This window comes from Meriones unguiculatus, chromosome 8, assembly GCF_030254825.1.
Source record: "Meriones unguiculatus strain TT.TT164.6M chromosome 8, Bangor_MerUng_6.1, whole genome shotgun sequence".
NCBI lineage: Eukaryota > Metazoa > Chordata > Mammalia > Rodentia > Muridae > Meriones > Meriones unguiculatus.
In genome coordinates this window covers 116,067,074-116,089,873 of record NC_083356.1, presented here as the reverse complement: position 1 = coordinate 116,089,873, position 22,800 = coordinate 116,067,074, and the positions used below count along the sequence as shown (strand labels likewise).

General features: G+C 44.5%; 1 protein-coding gene across 13 annotated transcripts in view; it reads left to right on the top strand.

Annotated features, from left to right (window-relative positions):
- Positions 1-7,187, top strand: part of Osbpl6 (oxysterol binding protein like 6) — a 163,337-nt gene extending 156,150 nt beyond the window's left edge. For all 13 annotated transcript variants that reach the window (XM_060390421.1, XM_021649497.2, XM_021649496.2 and 10 more), the window contains 3 exons: positions 1,024-1,150; positions 2,450-2,572; positions 3,526-7,187. In XM_060390421.1, the coding sequence (XP_060246404.1) occupies positions 1,024-1,150; positions 2,450-2,572; positions 3,526-3,634 (359 nt within the window). In that variant the 3' untranslated portion in view covers positions 3,635-7,187. The remainder of the gene's footprint in view (positions 1-1,023; positions 1,151-2,449; positions 2,573-3,525) is intronic.
- The last annotated feature ends 15,613 nt before the right edge of the window (positions 7,188-22,800 follow it).

Here is a 22,800-nt window from a genome sequence, read left to right as displayed (position 1 = left end):
ATCAGTTCCAGTAACCACAGGGGCTGGCTCACACCCCTTGTACTGTCTGTACCTCCAGCTTCAAGGACTCTCACGCTCTCTTCTGGACTCTGTGGGATACCAGACAACACTTAGCATGTCTCTCTCTTTCTTGTTTGTTTGTTTTTGTTGTTGTTTTGGTTTTTTGAGGCAAGGTTTCTCTGTGTGGCCCTGGCTGTCCTGGAACTCACTTTGTAGACCACCCTGGCCTTGAACTAAGAGATTTGCCTCCCTCTGCCTTCCGAGTGCAGGGATTAAAGGTGTGTGCCACCACCTGGTTTATGTGTCACACTTCACTGAGACACACATATGTAAATAAAAACAAACCTCTGCAGCAGGACACGGTGGCAACGCCTGTCTTCCCACCACTTGGGGAGGCAGAGGCAGGTGGATCTCTGTGAGTTCGAGGCCAGCCTAGTCTACAAAGGGAGTCCAGGACAGCCAGGGCTACACAAAGAAACCCTGTCTCAAAATACCAAAGGAGGGAAGGGGAGGGAAAAAAAAAAAAAAAGCCTTTGGGGAAAAAAAGAGAAAGAAAACGGAGCCAAAGAAAGAGAAACCAAAATATGGTGTACACATACACGCAAAAATAAATGTTAAAAATAGTTTTAAAGAAATACTGATAGTACTCATTTGTATCTGCGTGTTTTTAATGAGGACATAAATGGCAGGTGTTTCTGGTGAGATGTTAGTGTTTGTAGCTAACCATCCTGGTCTTTAGTTACCTAATTGAATATTCGAGAGGATAATTCTGTGTTCAGCCCATGCAGACCATCACTGTAATGCAAGGTTTTCTTGAAAGGCTGAGTTTAATGAAATATGCTGATCTTTCAGTACTGACCATCAGCATGAACTTTCTCACCTAGAAAAATAGAAGCAGTTTAATCCCTCGAAAGGAAATGGTGGGGCTGTGGTCAGGAGCACAGGCCTGTTTTGTCCATCTGCATGCTTTTCCTCATGGGGTTGGCTCCTTCCCTCTCTCAGCCATTCTCTGCCTCTTTCCAGGTTCTCTGCCAACCAACTACGAGCTCTACTACGGCTTTACGAGGTTTGCTGTGGAGCTCAACGAGCTGGATCCTGTCTTGAAGGACCTCCTTCCTCCCACAGATGCCCGGTTCCGGCCAGATCAAAGGTCAGCAGTGGCTGCTGTGTCCCAATATACCTTCCCCATTGTTTGTTTGCTCCTTCATGCATTCTCTCATCCCCATATTCACTCAGAAATACCCGAGTGTCCTGCTCTGGGCAAGATGATGTTTGTAGGGTCATGGACACAGAAGCTGTTCAGTGGCCAGTGGTGCTGGACCTTAACAGAAAGCCTCCTGCCTCCCCCACCACACACACAGACCTCATGTTTACCAGATGTCTGAAAACTCAGGTGGCAGCTGCAGCATCGCTCCTCTCCCTGTGCTGTTGTCCTCTTTACACATGAGGGTCATTTACATTGAAGATCACCCGGAAGTGACTGGAATGAAAGTGGGGCTTCCTCCAACTTACCTTGGTCCCAGAAGGTGTAGAATTGTACTCAAAATACTGACCTCATTTTTCTATTTTTTTTATATGCTCATGATGGCCTCCACCTCTACAGAATTCATTTTCCCCAAAATTCTATATGCCATCTGCATTCCATCCAAGATCAGTTCTCTTTTTCCCATGTGTGTGCAGGGTTTTTCCCTCCTAAAATGTTCCTGATGTGACTTTCGCTACATTCTGTTCTACTTATGACTCAATATACTGTGCTAAAAAAAAATGCAGTTTATGTTACTCCCAAATCTTGTACCTCACTGATTTGACATTTAATTTCATCCATTAACTTTTTACAAGTACATTGTATCATGCCCCTGTTCTTTGTTCTTGAAATGTGTGTGGTGGGGGAGGAGTAGTCCAACCCAGGGCCTTGTGTGTCTTTAGCAATCTCCTCTCTACCACATAGCCTCATCTCGCCTTGGCCATGGATGTAAATGTTTACAAATCATCATCGGGTCTGTTTTTGCCTTCTCAATTCTGTTTCAGTATACCTCCTTTTTCATCACTCTGAGCCTCCCAGGAAAAGAGGAAAACTCCTGCCTCTCAAATCAGTTCTCAATAGAGGGCAGCCAGTCTCCAGCCAGCATCCCATGGCCTTTAGCAAATCCACTTGCCACTATGAAGAAAAGAACCCGGCTTCTGACTTCATGTCGTTCTTAACCCTCAACTGCCATTCTCCAGAAACATCTGAGGTTGCTGCAGCCCAGAGGGGAGAAGGGTTCAAGGCCAAACCAGCCCCCTTCCCCCTTGCCATTGTGTTTCTCAGTGTCATGATTCAGTCCACAATGGCACCATTATTCAGGATTTGATGTTCTCAGTAGCTAGTGGGTAATTTAATGCCAGTATTTTTTTTTTCCTGAAAAAAAAAAAAAGGTTAACATTGGAATATCAACTGTATTCTGCTTAGATATTTGGAAGAAGGCAACTTAGAAGCCGCAGCTGCAGAGAAACAAAGAGTTGAGGAACTGCAAAGATCACGGAGACGCTACATGGAGGAAAATAACCTTGAGCATGTACCAAAATTTTTTAAGTAAGTCAGTCATCCCCACAAGTTCATGTTTTACTAAAGGTTGCCCCAGACCGTGAGGCACTCGTGGTAAAGAGAAAAAGAAGGAAAAAGAAGGTCGCAGAGTGTCTGGAGAATGTGAGCCGATGTGGGTGACTGTGCATTGGACAGCGAAAACGCTAAATAGGATTTGTGCCTGTAAAAGTTAGTAACCAGGACAGGCAGTTCTCAGTGGGTCTCTCCTCCCTGTGGACGGTGGGACGGAGTGAGGCTACAAGCGCCATTTTCCTCTTCCCGGACCCTTTGCAGTGGCAGGAAGGTGTCTCCTCTCCTAACGCAGGCGGCGGTTGGGATTCTGCCCCGAAAGGCTCCCTGACTTCATTAGGATTTCATTTTATTTCTGTCACGCAGAGCTTGAGTCCGCTCAGATTTGGCCCCACTGTGGTATGATCAAAGATGATTATTGCAGGATTACTTTAAGGATTATCTAAACATTACAGAGATGAGTCTGTGGTTTCCAAGCCCGTCATCTATCCTCCTCCTGGCCTACACAGAAAAGCTCAGGGTAGCGTCCTCCCCTCAGAGCTGGCGTCTCATGAGCACCCTGTGGTGGAAGTGCAGGTTCTTCAGAGGGATGCAGGGTGCCCCTCAGACATGGGCCTCACAGTGACTTCTGCAGCTGCTGCGCTGGTCCTGGGAGGTGGCTGTCCCTCACAGGACTTACAGAGCTGTGTTTGGGCCTTCATGCTTTCTCCCCTTGCCCAGAGGTAATCAGTTCCCGCCCTAGTCTTTTTCCTTCTCACTTTTATTTCAGTCATTTAATGACAATGGTTACTTTATTTCTGGCTAGAAATTGACAATTTATCAAGTGTTGTCAGATAGGACACTAAATGTACATAGCATTTATATGAGAAAGAACGCAGTTCCAGTGACCCTGTTGTGATTTGTGACTAACTTTGCTTTTCATATTTTCACAGAAAAGTTATTGATGCAAATCAAAGAGAAGCCTGGGTTTCCAATGACACCTACTGGGAGCTTCGGAAGGACCCTGGGTTTAGCAAAGTAGACAGCCCTGTTCTTTGGTAAAGTGGAGGCATAGAGATAGCCAACATACCACACTCCGAATGAATAAATAACTATGCACAATTATGTTTCTTATAGCTACGCGTGGTTTCTGGGTCGACTGAAAACCTCCCATTTGCTTTTCTATTCATCTTTATAATGGATTTTCAAAAGTGCATTAGACAAGGCTCCTAACCACTTTTGGATCCTTTCTGTTTTGCTGCAACCATATTCCTTAAAAAATAAAATAAAAAGTAAAACCCGTGCCCTCCTCGGAAAGCAGACTAAAAGAAGGAGAATATAAAATCTGCAGTCGGAAAAGCTGGTAAAGAAGATCAGAGTGTAACTGGTGCTAGAAGCCGATCAGGAGCGTTGAAAGCAGCACACAGTCTCCGTGTTTGGTCCGCGGTCTGCGAGGGTCCTCCCCACGTTAGGAGCTCCTGGGCCACTGGGGTCGGTTGGTTCAGACTCGAAGTGTGTTTCTTGATGTGGTGGGCTTGTTCCAGCCCAGTCAAGATCGACATGACGCTTCCCGAAACCCACTTCATTTTTACAACATTGTTCATGCCTTAAGAAATGCAAAGATGTACAATAAACTGTTTTTTAAATGTGTGCTCATAGGTGTATGTGAAGGACAGATCGTTAGAGTCCCAGCATGATTCACTTCCTCAGTCAAAACATTGATTCAGCTGATAGAAGAGGATTGAATGAGGAAAAACTCGCTTCCTTTGCTAAGTCAGTTATGGTGCGGTAGATCTGAGGGGCAAGAGGGCTGAGGTGTGGTGCATACGCTAGGAAGATCTCTGCATCCGGGTTGCTCTCTGGATGCCTGTCCTGTGTCCGGAGAGTAAGCCACCCATTCTCCATCTGACCTCACAGTGTGCCCTGGTATTTGGCAAAAGCTGTATTCAATCTGGACCCCCGTCATCAGTGTTAAAAACCCCAGTAGGAAGTAACAGACACTTGGAGTTTCGCCTGGGCTGGGGAATTCCGCCCGGTACTGTTTGGGCGGTGCACAGGCCTGTACGGCACATCCCTGACTCATGCCCGCCCCTTGGCACGGTTGAGATTCCACAGAGAACAAAAGCTTATTTGCATTATGTAAATGGATCCTATGCAAAATCACCTTCCTTTTTTTAAAATCAAGCAATTCCATATGATACATGGTTACATATTAATCATCTACCTTGCTAATGGCAGAAATATAAAACCTAGGCTGAAAAAGAAAATATTATCCATTCCAAAGGTGGGGATGGGCAAGATGTGGTTTGAATTCTTCGGGTTTTGTTTCTTATCCACAGGCACACAATTTTTGTAGGAAGCTTGCATTGGCATTCCTAAGTTTATGCACGTACATGACTATATAAATGCCTGTATGTTTAAAAAAATCGCTGTAGGGGGCTTCCTAGTGAATTAGAAAATTACATATATTTTATTGTTAGAGTTTTATTCTTAGATTCTTTCCATCTGGATTTAAGTGTTACTTTAGACTCTGGTAACAAGGTTAGTGACATTTATATTTTGTTAAGAGGCATCAATTTTGGTATTATTTCTCCCCAACAAAGCATTCCTAATAATAGCTAATTCACCATAAAACCCAAAGCTGCCAAGAACGTGAAGGGAGACTGAGCATTTCCACTAGATGGAGCAGTTCTAAAATTCATCCCTCCTTCATCTAGTCCATGCATCAAGTACACAGCAGGCTTTCATTAGCATGAAACTTCACTCCCCAATAAATGGCGCAAGTCAAGCATAGCCAGAGCTAAGCTTTAGGCTTACCCAGCCCTCTCCCCGTGCTCCTTGATTTCTTGAACTCTCGTGTGAAATCTTAAGTGTTTTGTTTTTTCCGCAATTGTAAAACCTTTCCCCTTGATGTGGGCTACACTTTTCTCCAATCTTTGCGTCCTCAGTTATATCTAATTTTAATCAGACCTAGAACTTAATTAGAATCCTATTGACTTCCTCACACAAGTTGTTTTTCTTCCACGTAGTGAATCTTAAGGTATGATTTGAAGTGGGTTTCAGCTGTACTTAACTAGTGTTTTTCTAAACTGCCTCACACTGACCTAAATAAGAAAAGAATCTTGCAGAATAAAGGTACACCAAGGTGGGGAATGGGAAGGAGAGGTGATCCAAATGTGATAGGATCTGTCAGCTTAATAAATGGCAGAAGACCCAGGACCCTTCAGGGGAGTCACCACTGTCCCCAGGGGTGGGGTTATCTGAGAAGAAGGGAGAAAGACCGGATAAGGCCGCCAGTAGAGGGATATCATAAGGTTAGATGATAAGTATGAGTGGCAAATGATGGTTAGGTCTGCCCTGAAACTCTAATTGGGATTTCAAGATAAAAATGACAGAAGTATCACGTTAATTACAATCACATTTTATAATATTCTCTGTTTTCAACCTGTCTTGAGATTGAGATGCCCCAATTGCGTTCATCAAGTCATCCGTTAGGCTTTAGGCTCTCCTGGAACCCCCAAGTCACGCAGCTCCCGACAGAACACCTGCTAGGGTTGGCACAACGGCCTCCTTCCTCCATTTGCACAGTGGTTAAGAAGTGGTCAGGCTTAACCCTGTTGCGATTTCATTCCCGTAACATGTCAGCCAGCGGGGCTAAATATCAAAAGGGTGAATGTTAGCCTATTCTCTTGATGAAACGCGATGTGTTCCTTGGGATCTTACACAAACCTTTATATTTGGGGCTTGCAGCTTTGTTTTCCCTTCAAAGGGTGGAGGGGGCCTTGGTATGTCTGTGTTCTTTTTTCATGCTTTATTTTCAAGCTTGCTCCCCTCCGGTGAGATGGTCATTAGAGTTGCAGTAGCCCGGAGGCTTTTGGCAAGACCGGCCTGATGAATGGCACACGCCAGCACTTGCAGGGGCTCACCAAAAATCAATCATTTTCATGCCCACTGCTGCTAACCAAGGTGCAAAGTAACTCTTCAGTGTTGCTGATAGTTTTTTGTTATTTTTAATTATTGTTGTTTTTCATGGATTATTTTAAAATACTATTCATTATTATCTCCAAGTATTTGAAAAAATAAACTTCACTGAAGACACCCTTTAGTGGTACATGTCACTTGTATGTGAGAGCAGGGACCAAATTTAATTTTTCTGGCTGAGGGAGACCAAGGGGGTTTTGGTACAAAGATTTCCAAATTGTCAGTTTCCTGACTCTTTTGTGCTCAAGCTCTCAATGCTTTTGGCCTTGTGTTTATCTGCATGACCACTTGCCAGTCATTAGATCCTGTCCCAAGGAGCCTAGAGAGGGAGGGAAGCTCTGAGGAAGAAAACCTGATTATCCTGTTTTGTTTAATACTAAGGAACATTTTTGCTACTCTTTTGTGGGTTTAATTATCCACCTTGTCTAATACTGTTCTCTGTCGTCCTAGAAAATGGAGCGTTGGTAGGAGCAGAACTCCACCAGGGGCTGTGACGGACATTTGCGCTTGGCTCAGTATGTTCCGAATGTGGCACAGTAAATAATGTTTGTGTACAAAATAGTAGTTTATTTCTATGAGAGCAGTTATGTTCAGGATATATAAAAATGTATCTAATTAAACCACTATGAATCTATTTTGTGCTCTAGAAATGTTCTTTTGGGGAATATATGAGGGAAAAATATGTCAGTGGAGCTAAAAGTAAAATGTTGGTTTGTTTTTATGGTTTGGTTTGGTTTGGTTTCCCAAAGGCTCCATGGATTTTGGGAAAGACTCCATATCACACCAGGATTCCATCTTAATTGAGTTTATTTTGTAAAATTTTTATTTTGAAAGTTGTATGTTGTGTGCCTCTTTCTCTTAAGTGGAAACTAGCTTTATTAACGTCGTCTTTAGAACCTCAGTCTGTTACTGAGATGTGAAAACTTTGCTTTCAGTGTCTGCTCTTAAAGAGAGGATGGCAAATTGTTTTGGATGGATTTGCCTTCATTCTTCTAAACTGGGATCTAAATGGTGGACTGTTTTTAAATTGCTGTGATGAACTAACATGCCCAGTGTCCTAAGTAGGTCCGGCTCTATGGAATGGACAGCTGACAGATGCTTCGGTCAGGGAGAATTGGTGTCCTATTCTTCCATTGCCTTTTCAGAGCGAAAACTTGTCTCTGATCTCTGGTCCTAAGACAGTGGAAGGCTGGAGACATAGTTCTCCACATATGTTTGGCACCGTGTCATTTGGAAATGGGCCCAATTATGTGTAATTTCAGTCATTCAGTATTAGAAGCTGCTTCATTCACTTTCCTCTTGAACACTATTAATTCTTCATGAGTGAAAAATTTCCCTATAAACACATATAATTAGTTATTTTCCACACTGGTAGGAGAAAAAAAAATAACAAAAGTTCCTGGTTACCATAAATTTTGTTTCTATCTATACCTTTCTTTCAAAAATGAGTTAGTTGTACAGAAAAGGATAATAAATTTTTGGTAAAATAAAGTGGAATCCTGTTTGGGGTCCATCTGTTCCTTCCATCACTGTTAGGTGAAATAAGCAACTGAATTGAATACTGTTAAAAGACAGAACGATGCTGAAATCACTGTTCCTTTTATATGCCTGCCCCTCCTTGATGCTTCATCTCAGGTCTTCAGGAATTAAAGTGTTTGCTATGTTGTTTTTTTTTTTTTAACTAGCTATAACTGTTATGTAATAAGTGTCACACATTGAAACTGATACACATCCTCATAAGTGTTGACTGGAGACACTGTGACATCCTTGAGTCACAGGAGAGAACATGTCTATCACCTCAAGGGTTTTTCCAGCCCTTGAGGAATCTTTTCCTCTCCACCCAGAGGCAATTTTAGTTTGTTTCCTCCTCCTCCTCCTCCTCCTCCTCCTCCTCCTCCTCCTCCTCCTCCTCCTCCTCTTCTTCTTCTTCTTTCTCTTCCTCCTTCTCCTCCTCCTCCATCCTCTCCCCCTCCTCTTCTTCTTCCTCCTCCTTTTGTACATTAATTTTGCATACTCTCTTGTCTTTATAGCATACAAGATTTTGGAGGTGCTGGAGGCTGTGTACATACGTGTACATACTTGATTCATTCATTAAATCAAGCCTCAACACATTACAAGGGAAGGTGATCCCATTAAATTCTGGTTCTGGTAGCCCAGTAAAAATCGTAGGTTTACTTAGATAGCTATTTTTCATATCAAAATGGCCATGTAACATAGAGGGGTAGAGTTCCTGCTTTGAGAGTTACCATCAGATTGGTGGGAAATAAGGAGATAGATAGAGGAAGACCAAGAAAGCATTTTCCTCTTGTATAATGAAAGAAACCAGCAAATCTGTGGAAATCCAGATTTGGCTGCTTTAAGATGATGGTTTGATGATGATGATTATGATGATGATGAAGACAGGAGCTTCTGGAAGCCTTTTATTTACTTTTATGTGATATTTTTAAAAGTAAACTTATTTTAATGGATACACAAAATAAGAAATTATACATATGAATGAGGGCTCTAGTGATGTTTTTTGATACATGTATACATCATGTAATTTTTCAGGCAGGTTAATCAGGTCTGTCTGCTCAAACACCATCTCTCAGTAGTGGAAACTTCCGAAGCCTGTTCTTTTGGCATGCTGAAACATCCCATGCATTATTGTAATCTACCACGCCCTGCTGTGTTCACCAACATTTGGAGCTTCCAGTGTTCCGGAAGTGTGTCTCTGGAGACAGGGAACTCAATCTCATTTTGAAAAGGAACTGGAAAGGAAGTTTCGGTACCCGGTAATCTTCCACTGGGCAAGTCCAAAGCCCATTCCTGTTGTCCTTACCCCCAAATCCTGTTACGGGAAATGTTTCCAGAGGCAATCTCATACAGCAGGGGTTTTTTGGTTTTTTGTTTGTTTGTTTGTTTGTTTGTTTTAAGACATGTTCTCACTGTGTAGCCCTGGCTTGCTTAGAAGCCACAGAGATCTGCCTGCCTCTGACTCCTGAGTGCTGGGATTAACAGTGTGTGCCCGATTCCCAGCAAATACAGAGTGATTAACATTATACACTAATGAGAATGAAAGGGAAGTAGACTAGAGATGGGAAGCGTGCATTCTCCAGTGCTGCAGATGCTCCTGAGGATGTGGGTAGATCCCGGGTGGACTACCATTCTCGGAAGACTAGGGCCTGGCCAAAAAAGCAAACAGCAACAAGCACCCCTTTTCCCAGGAAGTTTGAGGTGCAAGGGGGATGAGCCCCCATCTTCCTTATCCTTGCACCAACATCAGTTTTAGCTCTAATAATAGCACTTGGGTGTCAGTGGGAAAGTCTTAATCAAGAACCAAAACCAAGGTCTGGGATGTAGCTCAGTGCAGGAGCACTTGCCTGGCACACACAAGTCCCTGTGTTCTTGCAGGTGAGCAAAGCATGCGCTCACACACAAATAAGAACTCTGCTGGTGTGTCATTTTGATGTCGGCCTGATACAAGCATGTGGTAAGGATGGCAGAACTCTGGGCTCTAGAAGACAGTGGATGTTCTGTGGAGGTAGCCTCCCCATCCGGATAGCCGGAAGCTGATTATATCAAGGCTCCAGTCATCCCTGCCTCCTCCCTGTCTACATATCTAAGGGGCTGCTCAATGGACTAACAGGGCTCTGGCTTGGAGAAAAGCTGAAGGAAATTCCATCCAGAAAGCTGGGTCCCAGTAGCCCAGTGGGCAACCTCAGAGCAACTCTATCAGTGTGATCTTCACTTGGGGGGGGTTTCCTCCCTTAAGGGGGTCCTGTTTGAAGAAACTGTGACCTAAAATTGCTGAGCTTATATCTGAAGGTGTAAAGATAGTGGCCCTGTGTGGATAGAGACTGTGGTCACCTTCAGTCAGGAAAGATGTTTTAAGTTACAAATAGAACGCCAGTCAACTTCCAACAGAATAAAGATTTCCTCGTGATGGTAACTGACAGGGGAAAAGAAGATTGGCTGTCTATACCTGCTGAGCAACCCTGCCTCCCCCAGGCTGTACACAGATGCTACATTTTGAACAGCCCAGGAAAGCCAAAGGATTTTAAAGTGTGCTATTCTGATGACTTGCCCACAAAATAACTGTTCACTAAAATCGCTAAGTATCATGTTTTCACTTCCAGCAAGAGACTTCAACTACACTGGAGAAGACTGAGTACCAGGTTTTTTCATGAAGTAACTGCACATTCAAGTCAAATGCTAGCACAAGAGCTTTTTCTGAGTTCTAACTTCTTTACAAAGACTAGGAAACACAGAGTGCTCGTTTGGAAAGTGGGGTTTCAGGGGAGTATTTCCTGTCACTAGTAGAGCCAGTTGCCATTAATCAGAGACAGGGCGTCCTAGTCTGCACACATGTGAAGAGTAGGTCCTGAGCAGCCTTGACCACCAAGCTCTTAACCACTTTTTAAAAAGAGGTCAGGATAAATACTGTCATAGAATGTCAAAGCACCAACTGATCCTTTGAATTACAGGTGCCTCCAAATTAGCTTCTTCCTTCCTCATCTCCCCCTCTTCTCCTTTTGTTTGCTTGTTCTTATAGACAAGTCTCCTATAGCCCAAGCTGGCCTGAAACTTGAAATCCTCCAGCATCATGCTCCCAAATGTTCAGATCATAGTGCCTGGGGAACGCAGTCTTTTGAAACTATGTCAGTCTTGCTGAAATACAGCATATTCATTGGGGACTTTCAACAGCTTGGCCCAGTAGAATGCATTTATGGCATGGTACCCAACCTCATTATAATACTGTCTGAGCACAGAAATGTGACGGCCCTGTAGCACCCCTTCCATGGATGACTTCTTTAACCTGAGCAGAAGCTTTAATTTGGGTGGCCAGTTCCCACAAAAGCCAGTCTTTCTTGTGCTCTTTTCTTGTACCAGAGTGTCTTAGGTTACAAGTATTGAGGAAGGGAAAGAGAAGAGAAGGATAATAAAATAACTTGAGACAAGGAAGAGATGCCTCCCTCCCACCTTGCTGTATGTAGTAAAAGAATGAGAAATCAAATGGAAAATAAGTAGATGCTACTAGCAGGTGAGACTTTATTTTGTACTTTATGTGATCATTGTAGCCTCATTCTGTTGCTATAATAAAACACGCTGGCTACGAGCAATGGAGGAAGAAAAGGGCTCATTCACCTTACTCTCCTAGGATAGAGTCCATCATTGAGGGAAGTCAGGAAAGGAGCCCCGGGGAAGCCTCTTTGCTCACACCTGGGTTCATGGTTAGCTAACTTTCTGGTATACCCATGACCCCCTGCCTACGGATGACATTGTGCACAGTGGCTTCAGGACTTAGCAATCAAGACAACCCCCCACAAACCAACCCAATCTAGGCAAGTCCTCAGTTGAGGCCTTGTGCTTGCCATAAATCACCTTGTCCAAATACAAAATCACGCAGAGAGCTGACACCAGTACATGTCGCTGAGGGCCCAAATGTAGTCCCAGTCTCACGGGCCTACTGCTGCCTTGTGGGTAGCAGTTTCTTGATTTACATTTATCCTCCTGGCTATAGAATTAAATGGCACCAGAAGATAAACAAAATTGAATTTATGTCAACTGTCTGTCTGCTCAGGAGGAAAGCCTCCAGGTGGCCTGGGCTGAGCATTGAAGGAAGTGGATTGGCCAGACCCAAACTGCTCGGCCAGGCATTCTCTAGATGTAGACCGCTGTTTGCCTGCTTTTCCACGCAGGCCCAGGTAACAGGACTAGTCTTTTGAATACTGGTGTGTTAGGGTTCTCTGGAGGATCAGAGTGATAGAATTAATGTATAAAAAGAATGAATACATATATATGCATTCATAAAATGTATACCTGATAAATATCAGTTAACTGTATACATAGTTATATAAAAATCTATATTAGAATATATATATATAATTAATTTCAATTTGACAAGCAAGAACAGCTATCACAACTGGGTTTAGAGAAAACAACAAAAATCCTTTTTAGAGCTCTCCAGTTCTTAGCAAGCAGTTACAGAACAAGCACTGTGAGATAAGTCAGCGTCTTTCCTGTATCCTAAAATTGTGCATCATTTCAAAATTTATCAAGCATAAACCTATCAGACTCTCTGCTCAGTGTGTTAGGCTGCTCTTCAAACTCAGTCCTTATCTAAGAAATTCACAGGGAAATATGCCAGAGAGAAATTTCCTCTCAAGGAAAACCAAAGCCATTCTCAGCCATTTTCCCTCCGATTTTCCCAAATGCTTAATTCTCCATTCATGATGTGACAGTGTTGATTTTTAAGTTTTATTTCTTTAAATTCTCTCAATCATAGCCTGGCATAGTGGTGCATACCTTTAATCCCAGCATTCAGGAGACAGAGGCAGAGGCAGGCAAGTCTCTGTGAGTCTGAGCCCAGCCCTGTCTACAAAGTGAGTTCCAGAGTCACCAGGACTAAATAGTGAGACTCTGTCTCAAAAATAGCAACAAAATCCTCTCCTTTAGCCTTTTTTTCATTCTCTTTTTTCCATGTAGAATACATCTGCCTTTTTACTTATAGCCCGGCTATAAACACCTGCCTATCATCATGTAAGATCTTTGCAGATCAGCTGTCGGGAGTAGTCACGGAGCGTTCTTCCTGATGCTCAGAGTACAGGAAGCTGCGGAGACCGTCTCTGTGTTAACCTGGTCAGTATTCTGGACTGACCGATGACAATGCTTCACCAAGTGTTTTTCCACTCTCCTTTGGCCTGGCACAGGCCTGCTTTAGACTTTGTCCAAAGAGGTAACTCTTTGGTGACATAATTCAAACAGGTGTCTATATAGCATCTGTTAAGGTTTAATTACACTTTTTTTGCCATCAATAATGTTCAGGTTCATAATATCCATTCCAAGAAGTTCAAAGCCATTTTCTAGTTATTCACAATTTTACCCAATATAGGTAACGGTATTTAATAACATTCAAAGCTTAACATTCCACGGGGGGTTGGGGGGAGGGGAAGGAGCAGGTGTTTTTCCACAGTCTAGTTGAATTCGTGAACGTGTCTAAGGCAAACACTGTTGAAAGTCCTCTCCGAAATGCACCAGGAAATGTAATTGCCCTCACAATAGCATAAAGACGTGAGGGCCTTTAAAGGGTGATCTGGCCAGTAGGGCGGAGCCCAGGGAGCTGGTTCATTAGCACAGAGGTAGGCGGGCGCTGTTAAAGCAAACTGTCCCTCTCTTGCTCACGGGCAGCCAGCATGGAGGGACTTACATGACATTCCTGTGGGCACCGGAACCCCGGGCAGTATATTTCCCTAATCTTGGCTGGAGCTGCAGCTCAGTGGACAGGAGTGCTAGACTAGTGTGGGCGTAGCCTTAGGTTCAATCCCTGGTACTCAATAAACCTGTCAAGATGGCACAGGCCTGTTATCTTAGCACTGATGTGAAGGCAGGAGGATCAGAAACAAAGTCCTCCTTGGCTACTTAGCAAGTCAAGGCCAGCCACGTGAGACCTGCCTCAAAGCAGTAAAAATAAACAAATAACTGTGCTAGTCTTTGAGCTGGTGGTACATATCCAGGAGAGTTCGTGCCTGCCAGAAGGGAGGCCTCAGGTCTTCATCTCCAGGGCCACAAACTCAAACATTACCGTCTCAGGCCCAGGCTTCTGCCCTAACAACACAAATGGGCTGAGACAGTTAGCACCACCCTAGACGCTGTTAGGTTCTTTTGTTTCGGTTGTTTTGTTTTGAGAGGCCAGGGATCAAATTCTGGAGTTCAGCAAACTCCTCACCACGGTGCTGAGGCTCTACGATTCAGTTTTCATCGTTGGCAAACGTGGGGGTATTACCACCACATTGTGCTTCATGAACGAGGAGGAACTGTGGTCTTTTTCCAAAACGCCCGCCTTCTGGCTTCAGTGGTCCCAGAGCAGCGGCACTTTCTGGTAGTCATGAGGAGTCCTTAGTAGCTTGCTAGCCAGCAGGAGGAATTTGTAAAACTGTGAACACTCATAAAAAACATTAATGATTTAGATATCTGCATATGTATATATATATATGTGTGTATATATAGTGATTGATATTATAAAATTAATATATATCAAATATTACATATTTTATGCATAGTTAAAATCACTACTTTTAGAAAATAAAATCACTAATAAATATATATCATATTAATATAAGTTATATAGCATTATATTTTAATATAGAATCACATATTGCTATATTAAACATATAAAGTAATATTTTTATATATTTAAACATATTAAATATTCTTACATATTCTATATTAGTGATTTTAATTTTTAAAATTAGTGATTTTAAGTTAAATTCATTAAAGTAAAATCAAAAACTTTAATTCTAAATGCTAGTGATTTTCAGAAATAAACTTGCTGACCATGTTAGCACTCACCTTTGATTTCAACGTTCTGGGGGCAAAGACAGGTGGATCTTTATGAGATCGAGGCCGAGGCCATCCCGGTTGACATAGAGAGTTCCAGACCAGCCAGGGCTACACAGTGGGAACTGACTCAAGAAGGGGGTGGGAAACTACTTTCACAAATTACAGTTATGTTCTTGTACTGGGTTCAAACCCCAGGACTCTATTTGTGTTAAATTTCCACAGATGTCTAACAAAATACTACTGTATGTGAGGAGGTGCTGTGGAGAAACTGCTGACATGATTGGTCCGTGATATGGTTAAGGTTTTTATTTTAGATATGAGAAAGAGAGAGCAGAGAGAAAAAGAAGTAGATGGAATATGGCCAGCAGACTAGACACGGCCAGAGCTAGGGAATGTAGCATAGCAAGAGAGAATAAGAATAAGAGAAAGTGGGAGTAAGAGAGAAGGGAGGGGAGCAAAGGGCGGAAAGAGAATATGAGTGACTAAGAGAATATAAGAGCATAAGTCAGGGTAAGAGAGAGAATAGGGCGTAGTGGGAATACCTGGGTTATGAGAAATGTGGGTAGCTGGGGAAGGGAAGTGTGAGCTAGAGGGAGTTCAGGGTAGAGGAAGGGATGAGAGGGGCTAGGAGTCTAGCATGGACTTTGACATTAACAACACGTCCACGTGATACTGAGGGCGCCTGGATTCCACCTGGGCTCTGATACGCTGACAGGAGCCACCAGAAGCCTTAGGCCTTTTTTGCAGGAGGTAAGGAAAGTTTCCCCTTTTGGTAAATAAACACCAGTTTCACAAGGTCCAGAGAATGCTGGTTTTTCTCTAACCACCAGAAATTCCTCTGTAGTCCAGGTTGAGCTCATTTCTGGTCGTTTGAGCTGCCTTCTGGAGTTTTAGGGACTGATGTCTCCTTTGGACGTGACAAGCACGAATTCAGCAGCTTACAGCAGCAGGCACTGCTACAGCTATGGCGTCTGCCAGTCTGCGATGAGTCTGACATGGCGGTGACAGGGCCGCTTCCTCCTGGAGTGGCAGGAGCCTTGCCCCTGTCTCTTTGAACACTCGGTGGTGGCATGTCGCCTTTTCTGCATCACTTGGAACGGTCGTGTGATGTGTATGTTTGTCTATTTACGACGACATGTATTGATTTGCATATGTTGAACCAACCTTATATCACTGGGATGAACCCAACTTGGTGATGACTTGTGATCTTCTTAACTTGCTCATCAGTTTTAATATGTTCATCAGACACATTGTCTTAGCTAGGGTTTCTGTAATGAAACACCGTGACCGAAAGCAAATGGAGGAGGAAGGTTTTATTTGGCCTGTACTTCCGCACCACTGCATTGGAGGAAGTCAGAACAGGAATGCAAACAAGGTAGGAACCTGGAGGCAGGAGCTGATGCAGAGGCCTTGGAGGGGTGCTGCTTACTGGCTTGCTCCCTGTAGCTTGCTCAGCCTGATTTCTTACAGGACTGGGGACCACCAGCCCAGGGATGGCCCCGCCCACAATGGGCTGGAGCCTCCCGCAGTGATTTTCCTAATCACTAATTAGGAAAATGCCCTAGAGGCCTACCTATATAGCCCAGTCTTACTGAAGCATTTTCTCAATCGCAGCTCCCGCCTCTCTGGTGACTCTAGCTCATGTCAAGTTGACATAAAAGTAGCCAGCACCCCCTGTGATACGCCCGTATTTCTTTGAAACCTGTTACCAGAGAGGTATAACCGCTTGGGGGTGCTGTTACATTACCTTGTCATATTTGTGCTCCTATATCAAGAGCTGCACGTCTGATGTCTCAGCCACTTCTGCGAAGGGCCCTCTTTTAGAAGGGATGGTGGGGCCAAGAAGATCAAGGTCATCCCTGGCTACATAATGAGTTTTTGGTACAGCTGATGCTACATGAGACCTTACTTTAAAAAATAAATAAATAAAATAAAGCGGCTTTCTCCTGAAGATGCGCCTTGGGAAACCCATTTGTTACACAGTGTCTGTGGGTGTGCGCTGTAGGTGTGCAGTGCAGGTGTCCATTGTAGGGAATATAGTTTCTTTCATTTTGGGTTTGGATGGAAAGGTATCCTGGGACTCAGGTATCCTGGGAGCCCAGGAACCTCACAGCTCTGAGAGGAAGCCTCCTCAGCAGAGGCATGACAACCCTGAGGGAGGAGAGCCCCAGTTGAGCTGGAGTGCTACCGAGTGACAGCTCCGTATCATGGCTCCTCTTCAGCACTGCCGCTCCCAGGGCAGGGCAACCCCTGCTGAGCTGAGGGGCTCAGGAGCCTCAGCCTCTCTCCACTTCTTCCTTCGCTTCTTTGCTTCTTGTCTTTTTCTGATGAGAGAGTCACACCAGGTACCAATTTTCCTAAGAGAGATGTATTGGGGAAGGATGAATCCAGGCTTTGGGGGATGAATCCAGAGGTGTCTGCCTCTGCTCCTGGGAGAAGATAGCAGGAAGCTGAACAGTAGACAGGGCTTATGTACCGTTCCTTAGGAGGCTGAGCTTTCCAGGGTGGAGATTTCCAGGCTCAGGGATTGGTGGATTTTCCTGTTCAGGGATTGGTGAGATTTTTCTTGTAGGGCGGTTGGTTAGGAAAGACAGATACAGGCATTAGAAAATGACTGTTACAGTTGTTAGGAAAGGTGGGGGTGGGGTTCGGGCTGCTGGATCTCCTCAGGCAGAGGCCTGTCCACTTTGCTGCTTTGAGGGCTTACAAAGCTTACAAAGTTTTCAAAGCGAGTCCACAGCAGGGAAGGCTTTCCCTACAACAAGGTTGGGCACAGTGAATACTATATACAAGAACTAAGGCCAAGGTCTTTTGGGACTATAATGTAACTATGATCACAACAGCCAAGAAGTTGAAGTCACTGAAGTGTCCATTAACAGCTAAATGGATACAACCTAAACCAGACCATTATTCAGCCTTTTAAAAGAGGGAAGTTCTGATGTGGTACAAAATGGACAAACCGTGAAAACATTAGGGGAAGTTAGTCAGTCATAAAAAGACAAACACAGTGGGCTAAAAGGATGGCCCAGTGGGCAAAAGCTCTTGAACCCACACATTGGCTCAGAATTGTCTTAGTTCCAGTGGATCAGGCGCCCTCTTTGGCCTTCTTGGGCACCGCACGGACATGGTACACATACATACATTCAGGTAAACACTCATAGAGAAAAAAAAAAAAAAAAAAAACCAGAAAGACAAACACTACGTGTTTCCACTTATATGAGATATCTAAACTAGTAAAAATCACAAAGACAAAGCGGAAAAAGAGATTCAAGGACTGTGCAGCAGAGAACAGGGAGATGGTGTCCAACAGAGAGATGAAGTTTTGAAAGAGAAATACCTCAGGCTGCCCACTGAGGGACTCTGGCTGAAAGGTATGAGGGGCCTCTGCATCTTACCTTTGCAACTTCCAGTGAATCTCTAATTACTGAAAAATAAAAAATTATTTTATAGTGGTTATGCTTCTATATAAAAAAAAATTGCAGACTGGCAGTCACTTGGAGCAAGATAACAGAACTTTCTGAGCATGGATGACAGCCTTTGATCAGGAAGATTCTCACAAGCTGGAACCCAGCAGGACCTGGTAATCCAAGCAATGATCTTTACAAACCACAAGCCTTTAAAGCAAGTTGAATTAACAACCTCTCCTGTTGGCACAGAGCCTTGGCAACGTCCTCCTGTGGAGCAGAGTCCCCAGCGACAATCTCCCCGAGTGTCAAATGCCTCATTCCAGAAAGAGCAAGACCTGAAGTACAGCCCAGTCCCTTCACACTTCACAGAGTGCAAACCCTGAGAGTAGAATCCATAATGGCTCCTGAGGCCGATGCCAACCTCCTCGGCACATTTTCCCTTACAAAGTCCAAGACACAGGTTCACCCAGCTCCTCAGGAAAACATTAGTCTCTGCACTCACAGTTGCAAGCATCTACGTGGATCCCCCCCCCCAGTCGTTTACAACTGCCAATGCTCGCTCTTTAGACAATGTGTCCATTTGCCACCTTACCCCTTACAGGGAGAAGTCTGACGATAAATACCAGTTAATTTCTTTCTACAACTTGCCACCTCCCTTAATTTTTACTTCTAACATATTTGCATTAGTTCTTTGGTAATTAAGTTCATGGGTACAGTGTCATTTGGTCATATCACCCCTATTCCTCCCCCACCTCCTCCCAGAGCTCCCTCCAACTGACCCCCAGCCCCTCCCAGCTCCGTGCCTTTGGTTTATTAAAGGACACTGAGTTCCATCTGTGTTCTCGAGGCAGCCCACTGAGGCCACACCCTTAAAGAAAAGTACCCTCCCTGCCCTAGAAGCCTTCAGATGTCAGTAACTCCACCATCCAGGGCGCAAAAACCCCTTCCAGTGCTATGCTGGTATTTTGAGTGGCTTAATGTTGTGCAGGTCTTGTGCAAGGAATCAGAGCTGCTGGGGTCATGAGTGCAGTGGTCCCGTCGTGTTCAGAAGACTGCTCGCTCACGGCTCCTTCCCTTCCCCTCTTCCACGATGGTTACGAGCAGTGGTTCTCAACTTGTGGGTCGTGACCCTCCTGTCAAACCTCTGTCTCCAAAGGCATTCACAGTAGGATTCATAAGAGTGGCAAAATCACAGTTATGAAGTAGCACCGAAAATAATGTTTGCGGCCTGGAGTCACAACATGAGGAACTGTATTAAGGAGGTCGCCGCTCTAGGAAGGCTGAGGACCACTGTGTTGGAGGAAGAGGAAGGATACTAACACCCCAATTATACCCTCTGCTCTTCCCGCCTCCCCAGCAGCATGCTGCTCCAGCTAAGAACATCCACTGTTTATAAACAAAGACTAAACACCCCCACACCAAACACCTTCAAACACCTTCTAGTACTTTGACAAGAAACATGCACAGCTCAGCATGTGTGACAGCAAGAGAAACATATTAAGGCCGAGTTACAGAAAGTGCAGGCTCAGCAGAATTACATAAACTGTCCCAGGCCAGAAACAAATATGTGTGTATGTATACATATACATATACCTATACATATACCTATACCTATACATATATATATATTCAACAGGAGAATCAGTGAAAAAAATTGAATTTTAACAATTCATGAGTAGGGTTGAAATAATAAGAAAATCATAAGGAACCTGAAGTTCTGAATATAGTAATGGCAACTAGCAAAGTGCTGTGCTTTTCTCGCGGTTAGAACAAGGTTCCATAACAGGAGCTTAAGCTTGATTACCTAACAACTCAGCTCTGTAGATCAAAAGCCCAACACTAACCTCCCTGAGCTAAGTTCAGGGTGTCAGATGGGGCAGTGCCTTCCTGGGGCTCCTAACGGGAACATCCGTGTTGGGCTTCCAGAGGGGGACCCTCTGTCCTTGGCTCATCGTCTTTATCTAACCAAGTTGCGACTTTAAGTCCTTTTCATGCTGCTTGCTTTCTGGCTGTCTCTTTGACTCTCCCGGTTTTTAAAGGCTCCATTTGAATAACCAAGGAGAAGCTTGGAACTGAACGCAGGTCCTCTGCAAGAGCACAACCAAGCCATCTCTCCAGCCTCCAGATCTTTCTTTTTGATGAACTTCTCAGAATCGGTGGGAAACATTTAGATAGAATTTATTAATTTCCAGTGTTATCTCCTGTGTCTTGTTACAGCCATGTATTCTGTGACCACTGTAGCTGCTTGATTATTGTTTTAAACTGCTCATTATACTTTTCTTTGCTCTTTCTGATGCTTTCCACCTCAACTATGCTTTGCCAGATATTAAAGCTGCTTCTCTAAATCCTCGTGATGCATAAAAACTGCCACAGCTCTCCTCACTTTGCTACTTCCTGCTTTGTTGTAGTCTGTGATCTAACGGGTCTTCTGTAGATAAGTATTGCCAGGCCATTGGTATTTTTAACTGAAAAGGGTAACTTGTCTTAGCTTGTGAGTTCCATCGATTTAAGTCTTAAAATACATGCTGGGGGCATAACCCAGAGGTAAGGTGCCGGCCTAGTCAGTTTCTTCTATCCCTTCTGCCAACCAAATGTTTTAGATCTCAAGCAGTTCTCAGCTCCCAGCCGACGCTCCCTGCGGCACCCTGGGGTAAGCCTCTCTATAGTTCAGTCCCCACCCAGCCTCACCCCAGTGGTGCTGGGCCTCAGGGCATCTCTGGGTGCACCAGGGTTGCCTTTCCTGAAGCTGGAGTGGGTGCTTGGCTCCTCCTCTGTGCCGCCCTAAAAGCTGCCACACTCCCTCTGAGGTTGCCAGCTTTGCCCTTTCCTCCTTCCTGTCACCTGTCCTGAGGCTCTTGCGCCTGTTTACCTTACTACCTTCCTTTCCTGAAGGAACTGCCGGCAGGAGGCGCCCCAGACTCCAGTGCGTGGAAGCCGCTTTGCACTCTGCCCACTCTCTGGCTGCCAATAGTAGGATCATGGACATCACGAGCACGGAGCCTCTTTTTCTCCTTTGTCTGAAAGACAATTTCTCCTCATCGATTGCAATCTTCCTTCCAGAGCGAAGCCGCTTATTTAACTTGTGAAGCTAAACCTGGTCCGTATTTAAAGTGAAATCTCATTCAGACGCAGATGCTGTAACCCTGAGGGGAGGTTTGTATTGGTGAATCGCTGGGGACACAAAGCTTCTTGCATCCACCCACAGGGCCATAGAGAACCAAGAGTGTTAAATACGGGGTGGGGCACTCCTCCAAGTGGGAATGACCTGTTTTCCTGCCCAGACGGCTGTGAGTGGATTTTAATGACCTGGTGACCTTTATATCCTCAGAGCCAGACCTCACCCACGTTTTCTATAGAGGCAGGGCTCACTCAGTTTCCCCAAGATGATTATCCCAGACTCTTCCCTCCCAGGTAACAGAGCCCATCCTGAGGAGGGATGTCACAGGCGCTTTACAGCCGCTATCTCTTTGCTGTCTCAGTCAGAGACCACACTAGAGTCCAGACTTTTTAGCTGTAGAACTGCCCTCCAGGCTGCATGTACTTTGCAAAGGAGTTTCTAAGGAGCCGAGCCTTATGCCTGGAATGGGAATGATTGCTGCCCGGAAAGTTTCCCCTGAATTGTACTGTGTTTTACATATGCTGACAACGAACAGCCTAGCATCAGACTCCCCAGGTCTGATCCGGGTTGACAAAGTTTTCATTCTCACGTCTTCCTGGATCACTTCCCACCCGGACACCTGCAGAGCCCCTCACAGCTAACTCTCTTTTATTACTTCAGAAATTGATTGAGGGTTATACGGTTCACGAAAGAGTCATTATGTTTGCAGATATTGTAATCAAACACTAACATTTTATATATATATATATATGTCTTCCTCCTACCCAGGCAGTATGGACAAGCCTGAGGGAGTTTTACTTAGGGCTGCTGGGACAGTTCTGAGGATAAAAGAGCTTGCAGCAGGAACTCGATGACATGAGTTCAGTCCTCGGGTTCCACAAGAGAAGGAGAGAAACAACTCCAGCAAAGTGTCCTCTGACCTCCATACTTGTGTCATGGCATGCACACATGCACATGCCTCTCTCTCTCTGTCTCTCTCTGTCTCTCTCTGTCTCTCTCTCTCTCTCACACACACACACACACACACACACGACACTGTCACATTTTATTCGAATCAAATGGCTTCACAACTATCTCTCTATACTCACTGGTTTGGTTGTTTCTGTTTTCTTGAGCAGTGTCTCTCTGTATAACTCTGGCAGTTCCAGAACTTGCTATATAGAACCGTCTTGGGGCTGGTTCAGCAGCAGTGGTTCAGGAGCTGGGCTTAGACCATGGCTGACTCCCTCTAGTGGCCAACAGGCTGAGGTTCCTATGACTGAAGGCATCTGGTAACTGGGACCTTAGCTCAAAGGTAAAACTCACGGCCGAGGGAGCAGACATCCTGCGCACATGGTCCCATTCTAGAAGCTTGGCCTTCGAAAACAGATGACACCATATGTATAAGAAGAAAGTCTTGA